The following is a 19,060-nucleotide window of genomic DNA, read 5'->3' as shown; positions in this document are numbered from 1 at the left end:
AACTTTAAAATTAAATCTAAAAAATATTGGGCAATGCGGTGTTTTATATCTTAAACTAGAGAAATCAGTTTAAAATTAACCCAGAACAGCAAAAGTTTCTTCATGATTAGGCTTGTCTGTGCTGTGAGCATTTTTACTTACCTAAAAAACGATAAAACAAAATAACGGTTAAAAACTATTAGTAAGTTTTGTCTTTTTGAAACTTCTTTTTCAGTTTTAATAGGAGGCCTACGCTCATTTTGTTTTAAGAGGTGTACGGTTTTTAAAATAAAGCTTTAATTTTAAGAAACCAGAATTAGGTGGAGGTAAGTTTCACAAAAAAAGTATGCTTATCTTTACCATTATAACTGGCACCACAGCAAAAATATAGGAATAAGACATTTTATTGAAATCAAACATTTTCTCAAAAATCTATATTTGCAAAACTAATTCTTTGCTGTTTAGTGGCGTCAAAAAATCTTCATATCGCACTATTGAAGGTTAAAGAAGGGCGTTCGGGCAAACTAAAATAAAGTTCTTTTAACTATAAATATCTTAAATTGCGCTTTTGGTGGATAAAATAAAGGGGTGTTGCTAAGAGTGGCGTAAACAACTTATACCAGGTTAATCCCCAGGTTCTTTCCCTAGAAATATTCTCGGGAGTACACCGAAAACCTTTTGATGGGGATATATGTTTATAAAAGTATTGCAAAAACTGCAAAGCTTAAATATAAGCTGTTTATGCCTTTTATAACGGTATTTAAAAAAAAAGTCGCAAAAGGTCTATCCTAAACTGATTTTTTTGTTTTGCTATTTTAGCTATAATTGTGACCTGTGGCAGGTGGGGACTAAACAAGCTAACTGATAGACTAACAGTGAAAGTCATTAGTCAAGTTAGGTCCACGTACATTAAAAAGCAAGTAAAAAGCTTTACCGAAACTTTGAAATCATAAGACGGTATAGATAGACAGCTAACAGGCTAATGTGACAATTTAGTATTAAAATAATTTTTTTATTTAGATTAAAAAACTAAAAAATAACTGTTTGTTTGTAATTTTCGTTATTATACTTTTTCCAAGACTTTGTAAAACCAGCCTGAAAAAGAAGAATATGGGGGACAGTCGCTCTACAAATGGTAAACCTGAATTATATATTTTTTTTTATAATACAACAAGGTTAAATGTTGTGCCATAAAAGCACATTATAAATTCTTTTACTCAGTGATAATAAATGTTTTAGACATTATTAAAACTATAAATTAAAATTTGTGTTTTTGCATAATATGTCGATATTGTAAAAAAAGGTTTCTAAATAAATTATATATATTTAATGTTAATAAATATAAATTGTTTTTAGAGCAAAAAAACAAAACATTTGTTGATAAACAAATGTTACCATCAAAAACACCAATTCAGTCTAACCTGAAAAAACAAGATGATTTGATGGTAAGTATCAACATTAAAGATAAATTAGGAAATATTAGGCAACTTTTTTATATATAACCAACTTTAAAGGCATATACTAAGACTCAACTGCCCAAATTTAAATCAAAGACTCATTTTACCCAAATAAATGCTTATAGTCATTATTAAATTTTTAAACTTCATTATGATAGAATACTAATTCTGTTTGGGCCTAAAAATTAAACTTGTGACATATAAGGTCACTTTCTTTTTCCAAGCTGGGGGTAACAACACTATGATAAGATACTAGCAATATTATAATGTTCTCTTTTAATGTAGGAAACTGATTGTCTTATCACGACCATTAAGATGGTTAAAAATAGTCCAGTGGTGCAACTTTATGGTGGTAGAGGTATGGGAAAAGAATCTATTTCCAACTGCGTGCTAAGTGGTTTAACTAAACTCCCTGGAGAATTCTCGGCCGCATTTAACATGTCTTCATTTCTGAACAAAGGTGATGTAATTAAGGGGTTTAAAGCAGCATCAAGGCAACTTGCTGAGAAAAATTTTCTCCAACTAAGAGATGTTGAAGATGAAAATGTTGGTACGCACTTAATTAGAGAAATAAAAAGAGTTGGGATCAAGGTTGCATTTAGTATGAAATTGCTTCCTGGATTTGAAGAGAGTGTGGATGGATTAATTCACTTTCGTAAGATCATGGATGAAGCACGAAATGCAGAAAATCATGTAAAACTTCTAATCGCTACTACAAACAAGAATGTGCTTTTTACTAAGGATGAAGTTGACAATGTGGATGGGTACAGCCAGGTCGAAATTTCTGGGTTTAACCATAATGATGAAGGAGCTAAGTACCTTACTGTCTACAAAAAATACGAAATTCAAACAGAACCTGAATCACCCGGAGAAACAGAACCAAAATCACTTCAAGAAAAACCAGACTTACTCCCAGAAGAATTTGAAACTGCTACCGAATTGTCGAAGTATTTTGATTATAATCCAGCCTGCCTGAAAGGAGTAAAAGTCTATTGCAGCAGCAAAATGGGTAGGAAAAGCTTGGTCAACCAATACAAGGAATATTTAATACTAATGGGGAATGACAAAACTCGTCATGAAGTGCATAAGGATACAGTGGAACTTCTTAAAAAGTACCACCACTCAAATGCAGAAGCATACCAGGCCCTCCACCTATTGGATAACAACACCAATGGTCCAAGACCTCAACACTTGGACTCAGTTTTAGGAGTTTGGAAGGTTTTCCATAACGAGTATCTTCCTGTTGTCCTTCTTTACCAGATTTTGTACTACCTGGGATTGAATGAAAACGATCAATCTCAAGCCCAGATAAAAAAGAGGGCACATGATTTAATCGTGGTCTTAAACAACAGATTTAACGTTACATCCTTATCAGCGCTCGGTGATACAATTTCAATTCCAAAGAACATACATGATACTTTGCCAAACAAGGAAAAGGAAAAAAACCTTACTGTTGCTATCAAGGCTATAACAAGTTTAATGGATAAAGATAACAGATTAACTGGAGCAGACTTGCTGTTATTTCAGGTCAATGATCACCTTCACTGCTTATGCAACAAAATACGAATTTTCTTAAAAGATCAAGAATTTGACATGAAGTCCGCTGACAAGGATAAGTTTGAGATGTTTTTGAAAATTTGTCGGGTTTATGAGCTGTCTGGACAAGCTAAGGTACAAGGCAAGGATAAATCTAAATGGCCGGAGGCTCTTGGTGTTCTATTTAAATCAGCGGAAATTGTTTGGCAAGGTGTATGCTCCTTTGAAAAACGAGGAATCTTTTTTCCATGTTTTTCAGCAAAAACAAGCACAGATGCTTTAGAATATAATGACTCGTCAAACCCAGAGAAAAAAGCTAAGGAAATTGTAGACCACTGCATAAGAGCTGGAAAACAGTTGTTTAAGAAAGGGTCGAAATATGTGGAGGAATACCTGGTTCACACCTTGAAAGTAAACCTAAGCAACATGGATGATTTTATCTTCAACTGCACTCAAGGTGATAATGGTCTATCACAAGATATGGCAAAACAGACATTAAAAGAAGTAAAAGAAGCAATAGAATCTGCTGGAAATAATCCATTGCCTCTCGAACCTCAGCTTATTCAAATCCTACGCAAGACCAATAATCTACTTTCCACTGAAAAGTATTGCGAAGTCTTTTTGGCTGAACGGCTTGCAAGTATTTTCCATATTTATGGAAGACAAGTGTTATATTTGCAAAACAGGATGGAACAAAATGACCAAAGAAAATGCGAGTATTATGCGCAATTAGCTCATGAAATCTCGTTGGAAATTAGGAAGAAAACTGGAATTGGGCTCTTGTATGAATACATCACAACTGCCAATTCAATGGTTCCAAGAAAACTCCAGGATCGTAAAGGTGAGTCCAAATCTCAAAGGCAGGAGCGCTTGGAAAAAGCATATGAGTTATGCAAAAAACTTCTTACTGACCCAGGCCCAATGTACGAAGAAGGAAAATACAAACGTATAATGGGAACCCCATACACCACCCTCAATGCCTACAAATGCATTGTAAAGGCCAACTGCAAGCAACTAAAAGATCATGCTAATCCATTAAATCCTTCTAAAAGTGCCAAGATTGAATGCACAGAAATGTTTGGGATTGCCAGGGAAAATATATCTATAAACATGGCACCCAACTGCTGTATCCAGGCTATGAAGTTTTTTGCTGCAACTGGAAACTTTGACGATGCCTTTGAAGCCTTTGATGTTGGCTTTAAACATGAAACTGGCGGCAAAACCTATGGAATAAGTCAGTTAAATCAGAGAAATCCAAATACATATATTTGGGCTATTTACAACTATTTGTTGGCTGTAAAAGCATGCAAGAAAGGCGGCACCTACAATGGTAAGATGGCTGATCTGGAAAAAAAAGCTAGGCAGTTGCATGATGCCGTTGTTAAAATGGAAGCCCCAGAGGAATTGAAGAAGAGGTTAATTGACCTTAATCCTGATAAATTTGAGGATTAATTTTCTTTACATTTTTATTTTTTGTTAATTTTTAATGATAATGGTAAGAGTGCACATAAATGATGATTTTTTATATACATTTTAAAAAAAATTCCTTAATTCATTTTAACTCTAATTTATCATTTTCCCAATGACTCGATTGTGTATTATATCTTTTTCTTTATAATCAAACTGATGTAGCTGTAAAAAAGGGCCTAAAAAATAATGTAGAAGTAAAAAGTGTTAGTATTGTTTTATCATATTCGAGTGGCTTATATTGTTGTTTAAAAACATTTAGTTTCGGCTAAAATTTTAGATGTAATAAATTTGTACTGCAAGAAATTGTAAAAACTTTTGACTACGCTTGTTTTAGTAGTAGATGTTTTTTCTTTAATGTGTATATACTATCATTTTCAAATGTTTTATTATCTCTGTAGTTATAATATCTTAGTTCTGTAAAAAGCATGTCATTTAGATCTAGGTTTAAATGGGATATTTGGCAATGATTTTAAATAACTAAACACAAAAGTTAATAACATAAAAATTATATACTTAATTTAATTTCCCTAAAAATATTTTATTAATCATTACTTTTTAACCTTTGTAGAGTAACAAATATATCAATTTTTTAAATAAACCTTAGTTTAAAATGGTGATCTTTATTTCCTTTTTAATTATTGTTGCACTGTCCTAATCCTTTAAATAAAATCATTAAAAAAAGTTGTTTTTCACATAAATTTTCACAAATGGAATCGTTTTTAGCTTATAAAAAAGAATTTAGAGTATATTAAAAAATAAAAGGGTATTACTATGTAAACTTTTTTCTAAAAAAATAGTTTAGCACGCAGAATAGAACTAACATTCGAAAATTTGTTTTTGTTACATAATAAACAGATAGCCACCTTTAAATTGCTGTTGATTGCGATACAACAGTGCTTAAAGATAGTTTTTAAGTATTTATGAAAACAAGTTACGTAAGAATTTCGTAATTTTCACCCTTCGGAAAATGTTTTATTCTTTATATAGACTTTCGTTGTTTACCATGAAATATTGCACAATTATTGGCTATTTTCACCAAACTAGGAACTTAATAATTCGTTCTATATAGAAATAAGGAAGTCAAAACCAAAATGAAGAATACATCATTCACATTAAGTTTCGGTTCCTTATTGCATTTAACTCAAAAACAATAAGTAATTCTGGCGCAATGGAAAAGTTTTTCTCCACCAGAAGGGGAATTCCCTGGTACGTTCTGAGGTGGTTTCACAAAAAAGGTTCCCCTTCCCTTTCCCCTCTCAAAGCTTTTTAAGTAGGCGTTATTAACGGAACAATATAAAAGCGTCTATGTGGATTTCCTATTTTTCAGTAAAATAAACTATTTTTTTAAATTACTAGAAGCTTTTACTATCTGTTTTCTAAACGTATTATTAAACAAAGTAGTTGGTAGTAGTTATTATAACCTGAATTATAGTAAGTTTGTATATAATTACTGGTTTGCCATGGCAAAAGAAAAAATGATGAAAGGTGTTGATACAGGTATTTATATAACTATTTATCTTATTAAATAAAATAAACGTTATGTTTGAATGCAAAAACTTTAAAAAATCAAATGACCTCTTGCTTTGAGTTCTTAATTAATATGTATTTATAGAGTCGGAACATCGACCAAGAGCTTTCTCCGATGATGATCCAAATGATAAAAAAATGGATAAAAAAAACTTGATTAAACATTTTCAGAGCCCACCTTTGGATTTTAAGGTAAGAAATCTATTTATGGAAATTTAGTATATATGCTCTTTTTGGTTTATAAGGCACAGTTACAGTATTTCGCAATAATTTATAATAAACATTTGTTTTTTGACTCTTAATTACAAATTATTATAGAAAACAACCTGCTCTAACCATGCAATGAAGAGTTTTAATAAAAAGGCTGTTACCCAACTTCATGGTCCTAGAGGAATGGGTAAAAAAGTTATCTCAAATGTAATTTTAAATGAAGTAGCTAATTCGAAGACTATTGTTTGGGAGATGCAGCCATTTTCAAGTTTAGAGACCATGGTTAAAGAATTTAAAAATGTTGCTGATATTATTTCAAAAGAAATGCCTTCGTTAATAAACCTCGATAATGTGAAGGATGAGCAAGTAGGAGCTACGTTCATGAAGCAGTTAACTGATATGGAAATTGTAAGTGCATTTGGGTTAACCTTGCTTCCTGGGTGTGAAAAAGAAGGATTGAGTTTCATCACCAACATGGTAAGAGAAGTGGTTGACTCATCCAAAAACCTGAAAACTCCAGTGGTCAAAATTTTATTGTCAACATCAACCATGGATGCAATTTTTGATAAAGATGAAATTAGCTCAATAAATGATCAATATTGGCAGGTTGAAATTTCTGGCTTTAACCATGGCGAAGAAGCAGTTGAGTATCTAAAAGCAAATTCTAACGAAGGTAATCTGTCAGGACGAGTCTCACACCAAAATGGTGATGTAAATCAAGAGAATACACCTAAGACAAAGGATGACGAGTTCGCGGAGAAAGTTGCTATATACTTTAATTACAATCCCACCTGTTTAAAGGGAGTAAAGCTCTACTGTGATAATAAAGAGATGTCCTATGAGCTGTATTACAGGCTGATTAATTCAGAATCAACCCGATCCGGGATGCACAAAGAAACATTGGAACTTCTTCAACAACTTCAATCAGGAAATCCGGAAGCCTACAAAGAAATCAACAAAGTGGAACCAGACAAATATCCAGTTAACCATGAATCTGTTGCAGACTTCTTGTTAAATGTATGGAGGTTGTTAGACCATGAGGATCTTCCTATGCTATTGGTGACCCAGATTTTTCATTACTGTGATCAGAATAGAGAAAAAAATCTCAGTCATGAAGAAAACTCAACCCTTAATCTGAAAATGACCTATGATGCCATCTCATCCTTAAAAAAGACACATGGTGTAAAAATCGTGTCTCTAGCTAACCCAAACAGCACAATTTCAATCTCAAAAAATAAATTTGATGCCATTCAAGTTGAAAATAAGCAGTTAAGCCTTGACATTGCCTTAAAAGCAATTACTAGCCTTCTTGACAAAGATAATCGCCAAGCAAATGCTGACATTATTCTGTACCAACTAACAACTCACATGGAAGTTTTATGTAAAAATTTGGGAAAAAACTGGGATTCCGGTTTTGTAATGAAGGAATCAGACAAAGAGAATTTTCTGATGTACATGAGAGTTTGCCGTTTGAGTGAACTTTTAGGTCAGGCAATGGTTCTTGGACAAGACAAATCTAAATGGGTAACTGCACTGGGTGTTTTGTTTCGTGCCGCTACAATCGTCTGGGATGGGGTCTGTTCATTTGAAAGTCAAGATTCCTTTTTGACATGTTTTTTTAGTAAGAAGGTAAACAGAGATGCGTTGGAGTATCATGACGAAACTACTGATCCGCAAAAAAATGCAAAACACATTGTAGGGCATTGCATTAAAGCTGGAAAAAAGCTGCATAAGAAATCAGCAGGAAATGTTAAAGATTACCTGATGCATACATTAAAAATAAATCAAAGCAACTTGGATGACTTTGTGTTCAATTGTGAGGAAGGTGGGGAGTCCAAAGATTTTGCTCTCAGCAATTTCAAGGAAGTTAAAGCTTTTGTGCAGAGCAAACATCCTCTTACTCGTGAAATGTTTGAAAAGTTGCAAACCACAGGTAATGGTGACATCAAAAATCTACTTTCGATCGAAAAGTACTGCGAAGTCTTTTTGGCTGAGCGTCTAGCAAGCATCTTTCATATTTACGGAAGGCAGGTTTTGTACCTTAAAAACAGAATGGACCCGAAGGATCAAAGAAAATGTGAGTATTATGCAGAACTAGCTCACGAAATTTCAGTGGAAATCAGAACGAAAACTGGAATTGGACTGATTTATGAATACATCACAACAGCTAACTCAATGGTTCCAAGAAAACTCCAGGATCGTCTAGATGAATCCAAACATCAAAGGTTGGAGCGCTTGGAAAAAGCTTATGAATTAAGCAAGGAACTTCTTACTGACCCAGGCCCTATGTACGAAGAAGGAAAGTACAAACGTATAATGGGAACTCCATACACCACCCTCAATGCCTACAAGTGCATTGTAAAGGCCAATTGCAAGCAACTAAAAGATCATGCTAATCCAGGTAATCCTTCCACAAGAGCCAAAGCAGAATGCAATGAATTATTTAAAATTGCCAAGAAAAATATTTCTATCAACATGGCACCCAACTGCTGTTTTCAGGCAATGAAGTTTTATGCTGCAACTGGAAACTTTGATTATGCTTTTGAAGTCTTTGAGGTGGGTTTTAAAACGGAAAATCCACTTAACAAAAATCAAGTTTTTGGAATAAGTCAATTACAAGAAAGAAATGCAAACACCTTTGTATGGGGGATCTGCAACTATTTGATGGCTGTGAAAGCAATGGAAAAATCTGATACATACAATGGAAATCTTGTGGTCGGAGATTTTACTAATATGGCAACACGTCGATACAATGAAGTTATCAAGATTCAAGGTATCTCAGAAGAGTTAACTAAGAGACTGGAGAAATTAAAGTTCCCCTGAACATTTATCAATGTTTGCCCAACCTACAATAATTTGGAACCATGTTACATACTCTGGGTTTATTTTTTGTAATTTAACTGTGTTAACCGGTTGCATTACCTTAATTAGCTTGCAAAATATATTTTTAATGTCTAAGGTAATTATTGCCTGAATTTTACTTTGATTTAAATGTATGTACATATTTTTTATGTTATCACCAACTGTATGATGGTGTGGTTTTTGTAAAGAAAAATTATTAACAACTTTTTCATGGAATCTTGCCTAATTAGTTTTATACCAATGCTAAGTCTTCTGTAAACCAATTGTTGCAACATCTGAATAATATTCTTCTTTGTTTTTTTGTTTTTAAAATTCATTCCTAGGTGCACTCTAACACACTGTTCTTTTTTTAAATAAATTCTATTTTAAGATGTATTCAAGATAATTTTTAATAGAACTACAGAACTACATTGGTTGCTAAACATTTCTAAAAGATGTTATTAATTTTTGTTTGGTGTATAATAATTGATGATTTCTAAATTTATGTATGATTAGTTCTGTGAACATTTTTATTTGAGAAAGCTTTTGATTTTTAGTGCTTAAATCTAACTTTGGTTGCTTAACTGGTTCATGTCAATTCATCAAAATATGTTGCACTGAAATAATTCTAGTTGCCTAACTTTTTGTAAATATTATTCATGTGTGTGCGCTAATTAATTAGAATAAAAATGGTTAATTAACCTTAGTGTATATTTTTTTTAATATCTTGTAAATGATCTACAGGCAGTTTTAAAACTCTTATATAGAAAAAAGATGAACGGTAACACAACATTGAACAAAATAAGAAATAGATGTATTTTAGTTACAATTAGACTTAGTTAGTATTGTTTAAAAAACAATTAAATCTAGGTACAAAAGTATTAGAAAAGTTACCTTTTTTCGTGTTTGCTATTGAATGACTTTATAAAAATACCTAAATATGCAGTGTTTAGCACCATGTTTAAAAAATAAGCCTTTAAAAAATAAATCTTAATTAGAAGATTTGTTTAAACACTGTGTAGCAAGTTTAATTTGTCAGATTAAATAACAATAATTGAACACAAATATGAATATATGAAGCAAAAATGAATTTTATAAAAAAGGTGAATTGAAACAATTTTTGTAATGAAGTCACCAACATAAGTTTATGAAAAAGGCACTTTTGTTAATAAATGACCATCGAATATGTGCAAAAACTACAAAAATTTTGTAAATAGTGTATACAGAATTTATGTATTAATTAAAGCTATAAAAGTAAAAAAGCAGTGTACTACAAAAAGGCAGTTCAGAAGGTGCAAAAAAATCAAAAAATTTATTTTCCATTTTTTTGTTGTTAATAATTTGCTCAAATGTATACAAAATGTGTGTGTCAATTAAAGATATAAAAGTAAAACAGCAGTGAACTACAGAAAGGCAGTTTAAAAGATGCAAAAAAATCAATAAATTTATTCTTCATTTGTTTTTTGTTGCGTTAGTTGGAAGACTTGAGTATACTCACTTCCTGCAGAATTCAGTGGCACAACCAATTGTTCTGAAGTTTCATCATCCTCATTAAAATCATATCGTTTATGTGACGGGGCATACATTGATAAAACCAAGATTACATATATGTTCCACAAGCCAAACACTCCAGTAAAAAATCCAGATGCTACATTGAAATCAGCGTCAACGTAATCTCCCAAAGCACCATCAATTTCATTTTGTAATATAAAGGAGGCAACTGTAAGTCCGGCAGTTGTAAATGTTAAAATCAGCAAGTTTCGAAATCGAGCAACAGTTTTCTTAAATTGAACAGCTCTTTCTCCATGGACGTTAATTTGCCGTTTAAATCTTGTAGCAAGGCATACCCTAACTATAAGATACAATAACAACAGCATATACAATACACCAAACACACAACCAACTGTAAGCATAGCTTCGGCAAAGTTTGGGTAACTCCAAATAGTGGAACATGGGTTAACAATCTGAGCCCCACGTTCAGCTAACTCAAATGTAAGCAAGGCAGCACACATAACACATATACAACCCAATTGCCATTTATAAGTGGACAGTTTGTTTCGATTGGCCTGATCCATGAGATGTTCTCCTGTAAATATAATCCAAAAACAAAATAGCACCGCATAGAAAAACCCTTGGCGGATATCTGTAAGCACCAACATCCAGGGAGCCTCAAAGAAGATGGTAATAAGTTCAAGGGGTAAGTCTAAAAATAACATTGACAATCCCAGAAAAAATATTGCCTTTTCTATAAGCATTGGTTTTCTAGGAAGAGATTTTATTCGTTTCCAAAACCATATGACAGGCAAAAGAAGAATAACAAACAAAATACTCTTCATTATAATCCATATTTTGGTGAAGCCACCTGTTTGAGCAATGGTTATAGAATCAACCCTTTTAAATTTTCCAATTCCACGGTTTTGTGAGCTAGAATGACCTTTTGTTGGCAGCTGAAAGTTCACTAAATAATATTTATGTGGAACCGACCCAAGCTGAAAAAGATGTATTGGTTCACAGTCATAGAGATGACCTTTTTGGTTTGGTGTAATACAATTCAGAGGACGCACTTCAGTGGAAGTTGCAATTGTTGTCCAAAGATCTTCGTTTTTGTATGAATCCTTATCGTCGCTGTAAGCAATCTTGATATTTAGTGTTAAAGATGCACCCTCTGCAACAGGTCGATTGTCATCATATTCGATGTTCAGTTGCAAAATAGTGAGAATAAATTGAAACCATGGTATCATTTGACGACTTGATTGTCCATTTGTTGGCAGGCGAAAAGAAAAAATAATTTTGTTTGGCCCATCTGTAAGGCCTTTTGCCTTTTCGCTGTCAAGTTCACCTGCATTTTCACATGTTTGTGGTAAATACCACGTTTTTGTTTCGTTTCGTATGCAATGTACTGCCGGAACTTGAATAGTATGCGTAGGGCTCGGAGAATGAAGCGCACCCAAAATTACGCAACCGATCTCAAGAATTATAAACACTACGACGATTACAACTAGTTTTTTTGTTGATAAGTTTTCTATTACTGCTCCAGGCATATTTTTATATAATATATACCCTAACAATGCAAATGTTTATTTACTTTTTTTTCTTTCAGCAAACAGAAGGTAAGCTAACAATCGTAACATTTTCTTTTAAATAGCGGGAACTTCACATTTTGAATATGACGTCACATAGAAAATGCAATAAAGTTATTTTAATGTCTTTACTAATACGACAGCATTGACGCTGGCATCATTATTGCTAGCTCACCTTTTAATAACGAAATTAAAATTTATTACACAAAAAATCAGGCTTTTGATATCCAAACATTTCAAAATCCCTTTGATAATGTTTGTAAAGCTTCTTGCTTAACTCCAACGGAATATTAGAAAAGTATGTTTCGGTTAGGTTTTCGCTGGATTTGTAGTCTCTATAAGGAAACAAATGTTTTTTATTTGTTTTCGAAATTTTGATTTTTTCGCACAAAAATAAAATATCCTCCTTTAAAGTTTCAAATTTTGCAATGTAATTATAATGGAATAGGCAAGGCTCGCATTGGAGATAAAATGGAGTCCAATGCACATTGGTTGACTTTGTAATAACAAGAAAGTTAACAAAGTCTTCAAACGTTGCTGTTCCAACATCTGTTGTGCTTGTACGGTCATCCGGGTTTTTTCGTAAATGACGAAACCGTTTATTAATATTTCGCGACAGTGGACCATAGACAAAAGAAAATCCGGGAGAAGTTGGAACCATTTTGTCATTATAAGCGGATACTATTCGCCCAAAAGGATTACGTACAAGAATAACCTATAAGTTTTTATTAAGTTTATATATCCGGAGTTGTTACGTTATTTTTAGCTCGACATTGAACTGAAAAGATTAAAATTTTATCCGTGCTTTATTATTTTAATACACTAGTTATATTTTGGCTATTCAATCCCTATCAAAATACGGAAATGGCTTAAATATCGTAGAACTATTTTAATTACCTTAATGGATTGGTCCCAGACCTTTTGTTGCTGCGTTTGGTTTCTTCCTGATTTAATTCTCAATTTGCGTAATCCAAATACGAGTGCCGAACTACCTGACATTTTACTTACTTTATCAAACAATCCTTCCATCGAGGATATGGCATAAAGCCAAGATGAACTTCCGCATTTAAAAATTTCGCAGACTGATAGCTATAGAAATTATTTTTTTTAGTGGTTGTATAAGGAATAGCTGATTTAACGTTTAAAGTAGGGATGGGCTGAAATCCAAATTACTCGGATTCGACGAGCCCGAGTATTTTGTCGCGATACTCGGCCGAGTCCGAGTACTCGGTTATGATGTCATTTAAACGTATATAACTGTTCACGAGAATCTTTCCCGCATAATTTTAAAACTGCAAAATTTACCAAAAAACACGTATTTATGGATTATAAAAGGTTTAACGTTGGCAAAACTACTAACCGCTGATAGCAATATCATTTTAAGTACAAACGAAAATGTTTAAGTTTTAAATTTATTATGCGTAAAATTTAGTAAAAAAAGTGTAGCAAAAAGTGTATTAGTTGCGCAATTGTTGCTTAAATAACGTAATATAATTGAGAGTAGATTATAAATTATTAGAAAAAGGCAAACCTCGTGTTTTTTTATGTTTAATAAATCGTATACGATCTTAAATGACAAATTATTACTCGGCGTCCGAGTACTAAAAAATGCTCGACGAGCACGAGTATTAAAATATACTTAATACTCGGGCCGAGTACTCGGACTCGGATTCGATTGGCCCATCCCTAGTTTAAAGGTAATGCAAATTACTTTAAAATCACCACAAGCAAAAAGAATTACTTGATATTTAGCTGAGTACATCGCATTTTTGTTTGGAGATTTTGGAAATGAGTAACATTCCCAATCTGTAACATGACGGCAAGCTCGAAACATAGTGTTTTGACGCTCTGCTTGAATGGTAAGCATGGCGTTTGTAAAATTTGTTTTCAACAGTGTAATATCTTCATTTTGTAGAGTTGTTGTACAAGCTGTTTTTCGTTCTGTTATATTTCCTGCTGACAGCGGCAGTACGGATAGAGTGGTCGGCTAAAACAATTACATAAACAACAAAAATATATTAAGTCAACGTTATGCATAAACATTTTTTACGATTTTTAAAATTGAAATATAAGACTATAACTTACTTTGACGTAATTAAACCACAAGAAGATGAACTCATTCAAAAAGTAACCTACTATAACTCCTGCGAGCATGGCTTTCAGAGATTTGTACTCAAAATACATGCCTTTGATGTTTGATTTCAAATTTAGTATAATATAGCAGAGGTAGCCTGATTTACCAAAAATAATTTACCAAAATTTCTTGTAACTATTACTAAATACCTTGTACCAATAATATTACATGATATAGTTTTCGCCATATTATGAAAACAGAAAATGCTGCAATACGGTATCCTTTTCCAATATCACATTAATTTATAAACAAAGTTATCGTCATGCTTGTTAATGCCTAAATAAATATGAACATTAAACATGCGATATTAAAAAAATTTTTTCATTTTGTACCATGAAAATGAATACAACTATCTTACTTAAAATAAAACTACCTTATAGCTTACTAAATAGAGACTGGTGCATCTCACTGTTAGTATAAAGGCTAGTACGTAAAGCAACCTTATTTCAGCGAGTTCCAATAGTTATGTTCTGCTATTGACACGTGGTTATCAAATTTAACAATATTATTTGTGTTTTCACAATAAGCATTATCTATACATTTTGTTGTTTTTATTACAGTATAATACAACTTTCAACACAATAGAACAATACAAATTAATATGCTCGAACTTATTTTTATTACAAATACTGCTTAAAGGCAAATACATGCATAAAACAATATGAAATAATGTGAAAAAGTGTTTATTGATGCTTTATCGCGGTATAGGCTGAGAGAGAATTTGAGGGGTACTGTTGTCACACTCTGGAATATACATTTGTATACCTTCTATTTTTTCTTTCACGCTAGTGTAAAACACAGTTAACCGACCGGAGTTTTTAACATTTCCTAAAATTTTAAAGGATTAAAATATTTAAAATGGGCATACCTTGATTTAAACAAGTTAATGATTTATTTTTTGTTTAAAAAGATGCAGATTATGGTATTGCCAACTAAGATAGATAATTAACAAACTTACTTGGTATTTGGACTTCTTCCCATTTAAATGGAATTTCGCTAAGACTTGAGGTTTGCTGTCGGATACGAATTGGCAAAACATCAAACCAAGCATATTTGATCTTTGATGATGTTTCGCAATCCTCAAATTGAAGATATGCAAGTCTGAACATAACAAAAAAACTAAAATTAAAATTTTGATTCCAATAACAAATATTTTTTAATTTTTTATCAACTTTTACCTTGTCCCATCGTCGATACAAGCAGCTAATGGATAAAAGGCTACCGAGCAATTTTGTGCCGAAACATGCCTCGAATTTAACACTACGACCATGAGTAGGATTATTATGTTGTACATCATCATTGTTTTAGGTGTAATTTAAACCTGTATGTGTTAAACCATAATTAATTCAAGGTTGCTTAGCCTATTTGCTAAAATCAATATATGCTACTGATGGATGCTTTACTAAGAAAAATAAACTAAGCCCTACATTAAAATAATCACTCCTAACATTTTTAAAATTATTTGGGATGAGCTTTCTCATTTCAGCCTTACACCCGCACAACTGTGATTGAAAAAATTGAAATCATATACTGACTTTTGGATTTTTAATAAATAATTTATTTGTTTTTTAGATTAGGACGATTCGTTAACATCTACATATTCGCTTGTTCGTAATTATCGTGTGAAAATAAAATAAAAAAGTTGGATAAATATTAAAAAAAATTAAATGACGACAAAGACAAACTTTTACAATCCGGAAATAAAATATCACGTTTCCATGACGTCATTAAAGTTTGAATGTATTTCCCAGTATTTTAATTTTGAAATAAAAGTACACATGTATATTAAATACAAGCCAAAAGCATTATGTAACAATATTATTATATTCTTTTTTAAAAACTTTGCATCTTTAATTTTCAGTAATTGTTTTAATCTATTTTTTTCAAATCTAAGTCAAATTTTTTCTCAGTTGGCAACTGTTGTATACTGGCCAATTGTGAACTTATGGAATCTGTTTTGTTTGCCAACGTTACAAGTAACGGCGTACATTGAAAATGTCATGCGAGGCTGTAGAAAATTTGTTAAGTGATTAGCTAGCCTTAAATACATCCATCAACCTAGCCATTATATCAGATGTTTAAACAAAGAAGATAACGTTGGTTCATTTTTTTAGATAAAATGTTTGCATTTCGATGTAGTTTTATATTTAAATTTTGTTTTGTATTTTCTGTTTTATTGAATATTATTTGGCTACATCGAATATTGAATTTAAATGTTGAGCTATTTAAAAAACATTCTTGGTCAAAAACTCAAACTAGCGAAGCAGAGAAATATTTTTTAAAGAATAAAAATTACAGCAATGTTGTTAATATAACTGTGTGCCCCAGTACACCACCAGACCTAGTAGGTACGGTACCAATTAATTACGAAAACTTCAAAAATGTTTATGCTAAACTTAATGCCCAAGAAAAGAATGATAACAAATCAGCATATTTTGAACCGAACAACTGTTTGCCTACGATGAGATTGGCAATAATCATACCATTTCGGGACCGTGAACAACATCTTAATGTTCTTTTAGGGCACTTACATCCCTTTCTAAAAAAACAGCGAAACAGGTTAGCAAAAGTTAACTGATTAAATAACCTTACATAGTATACAAATCAACTTTTATATAAACTTAAAATATACATCTTACCTTCTTAAAGGTTTAGGTTGACGTTGTGTTGTATTAGTTTTCAGGTATTTGTTATTAACCAAATCGAAAGGGAAATCTTTAACAAAGGAAGATTGATGAATACTGGTTTTAAATATGCACAAAGAATTGGCCAAATCTCGGGCAGACCGTTTGATTGTTTTATATTTCACGATGTTGATATGTTGCCAGAAAACGATTACAACATTTACAAGTAATGCAAAAAAAAAATATGTATGTTTTATGCGTAATTCTTGTTTATACATTTAAACGTAAGGATTGATTATCAAATGTACCACGCAAACTTGAATGATCATTCCTTTTATGTTATATATTTAGTGCCTATATTAATCGAAAATACTTGAATTTGTTTGTTTTTAAGTACTTCCGATTAGTCGTGATGTCATCAAGTAACAGTTTACTGCGATAAATTAATGATTGCTTTACATTTCCTAATATTTTAATATACATATTTTTTGGTTTTCATGTTTTTAAAAAGAAAAGAAATGATTGAAAAATTTAATTACGTTTTAAAATTAAACTATGTGTTACATAACCCACATCGCAAAATTTATTAATTTTCTTTTTATATGCTGTTAGATGCCATGCTCATTTCGTTTATCACTTGGCATGTTCTGTGGATAAGTTTGAGTATAAACCATTATGTTGTGGAATAACAGTTGGGGGAGTTTTATCGTTTACCGAAAAACAATATGAAGAGGTTAAAATATATCTAATAAGTAACCAAATTTTTTATCAATCCTAAAATTGTCAAATAATAAGTGTTAACAGTATAATATTTCCCTTTAAAATGCCAATATAATAATTCCCTTTGTTTGTAATCGCTTTGGTAAATATTTTATAAAAATCTTTATATGTTTGTTTTTATAGATAAACGGGTTTCCGAATAATTATTGGGGGTGGGGTGGCGAGGACGATGACGTTTATGGGAGAATCAAATTTCACAAACTTCAAATTAAACGGCCGCCATTAAATCTTTGCAGGTAAGAAAGAACTCCATACAAAAAATTTTTACAATTGCTTTAAATAAAGTTGATTTTGTTGCCTGGATAGTGTCTACGCAAAGTTATTTGTAAACAATCGAAATCGACTACTTTAATCAGAAAACTACTTGATTGATGAGTTAAGAATGTTTGGATAACAAGTTGTTGGTGTTCATTAACATTTTTTCTTTTTTTTCATTTTACTTGCATTTTACATGTACTTGTTTTAGGTATACGATGATAAAACATGAACTAGATGTCAGGAACAATTACGATAAAAAAGCTGTTAATGAACGAATACGCACTGCAGGTTCTAGGTTTCTTACCAACGGTTTAAATAATCTCTATACTGAAATAATCAGTATAGAATATTATCCACTATATGTTAATGTCACTGTAGATGTCGGTATAATGGATTCGGATAGCTGACAACGTGGGCTAATAACTTATAAACATACGTTTTCTGTATTTTTTTTTTTCTTAACATGTTTGTATAACTTACGTTTTGCTTGTTTTGGCACTTGTCTACAATAATTTTAAAAAAGTGGTATAAATCGTAAGTAAATTTGCTGTGTACGCTATATATTTCTTTAGTTTTAATTTGTTCTGGTGGACATTTGTTAAACTTACAAATAATGGTACTTTTTAACACTGCAAACACAACCTTCTTTGTTGTTTGTTTAACGTGATTAGTTACAATAAAATTTTGTATATGGAATATACTTGAAATAAATAATAGCACCTTACTTAAAAAGTATATGGTGGTTGACAGGGTTCAGTATTGACTTGACGTAGATACACATGTTCCTGTGCTCTTAGGCCTAGCAAACTTGCAAAATAGGTTTAAATTGCAGTACAAAAATAGTTTTAAAATATTTGGTTGGTACGCAATCACATAACGCCAAATCAGACTAAATATGTTTGTATTAATAAAAAATATACTAAAAATTACCGGTTGTTGTGAGCAATTTTTCGATTTTTAATCTTCTAAATGAGTTGAAATTGCAGTAAAAGTTTTAATAAAATTATATGGGTTTAAACAATAATCGTATATATATACGATATAAACGATCATTGGTTTAAATAAACAAATATTAACTAAAAATATTTACATCACGGTTTAATGAGTTTTCTTTTTTCTATGTGTTGTTATTTGAGAGAAGGTCCATGCCGTCCTTTGTTTAGA

The 19,060-nt window shown here is 31.8% G+C and overlaps 6 protein-coding genes across 6 annotated transcripts; 3 read left to right on the top strand and 3 right to left on the bottom strand.

Moving 5' to 3' along the window:
* Nucleotides 1–798: 798 nt before the first annotated feature.
* Nucleotides 799–5,108, top strand: LOC145743201 (uncharacterized). The gene is made up of 3 exons (XM_082561115.1): nt 799–1,114; nt 1,336–1,424; nt 1,722–5,108. The coding sequence occupies exons 1-3, from the start codon at nt 1,090–1,092 to the stop codon at nt 4,422–4,424; spliced, it is 2,817 nt and encodes a 938-aa protein (XP_082417241.1). The 5' UTR covers nt 799–1,089; the 3' UTR covers nt 4,425–5,108.
* A 623-nt stretch (nt 5,109–5,731) lies between these two features.
* On the top strand, nt 5,732–9,731 carry LOC145742964 (uncharacterized). Its single transcript, XM_082560811.1, has 3 exons — nt 5,732–5,939; nt 6,055–6,161; nt 6,288–9,731. Exons 1-3 carry the CDS (start codon nt 5,903–5,905, stop codon nt 9,000–9,002), a joined length of 2,859 nt encoding a protein of 952 aa, XP_082416937.1. The 5' UTR covers nt 5,732–5,902; the 3' UTR covers nt 9,003–9,731.
* Nucleotides 9,732–9,769: 38 nt separating this feature from the next.
* Nucleotides 9,770–12,142, bottom strand: LOC145742005 (protein wntless homolog A-like). Its single transcript, XM_082559734.1, has one exon. The coding sequence runs from the start codon at nt 12,059–12,061 to the stop codon at nt 10,466–10,468; it is 1,596 nt and encodes a 531-aa protein (XP_082415860.1). The 5' UTR covers nt 12,062–12,142; the 3' UTR covers nt 9,770–10,465.
* Nucleotides 12,143–12,290: 148 nt separating this feature from the next.
* LOC145742238 (carbohydrate sulfotransferase 10-like) lies at nt 12,291–14,284 on the bottom strand. Its single transcript, XM_082560022.1, has 4 exons — nt 14,186–14,284; nt 13,842–14,087; nt 12,998–13,189; nt 12,291–12,815 (listed from the first exon to the last, which is right to left on the bottom strand). The coding sequence occupies exons 1-4, from the start codon at nt 14,282–14,284 to the stop codon at nt 12,291–12,293; spliced, it is 1,062 nt and encodes a 353-aa protein (XP_082416148.1).
* A 638-nt stretch (nt 14,285–14,922) lies between these two features.
* On the bottom strand, nt 14,923–15,548 carry LOC145743608 (uncharacterized). Its single transcript, XM_082561611.1, has 3 exons — nt 15,413–15,548; nt 15,193–15,335; nt 14,923–15,062 (listed from the first exon to the last, which is right to left on the bottom strand). The coding sequence occupies exons 1-3, from the start codon at nt 15,532–15,534 to the stop codon at nt 14,929–14,931; spliced, it is 399 nt and encodes a 132-aa protein (XP_082417737.1). The 5' UTR covers nt 15,535–15,548; the 3' UTR covers nt 14,923–14,928.
* Nucleotides 15,549–16,353: 805 nt separating this feature from the next.
* LOC145742962 (beta-1,4-galactosyltransferase 3-like) lies at nt 16,354–18,506 on the top strand. The gene is made up of 5 exons (XM_082560809.1): nt 16,354–16,793; nt 16,911–17,084; nt 17,471–17,591; nt 17,762–17,874; nt 18,105–18,506. The coding sequence occupies exons 1-5, from the start codon at nt 16,354–16,356 to the stop codon at nt 18,301–18,303; spliced, it is 1,047 nt and encodes a 348-aa protein (XP_082416935.1). The 3' UTR covers nt 18,304–18,506.
* The last annotated feature ends 554 nt before the right edge of the window (nt 18,507–19,060 follow it).

Source organism: Corella eumyota, chromosome 2, assembly GCF_963082875.1.
Source record: "Corella eumyota chromosome 2, kaCorEumy4.1, whole genome shotgun sequence".
Lineage (NCBI taxonomy): Eukaryota > Metazoa > Chordata > Ascidiacea > Phlebobranchia > Corellidae > Corella > Corella eumyota.
The sequence above is the reverse complement of the archived record's forward strand: the minus strand, read 5'-3'. Positions and strand labels throughout refer to the sequence as shown.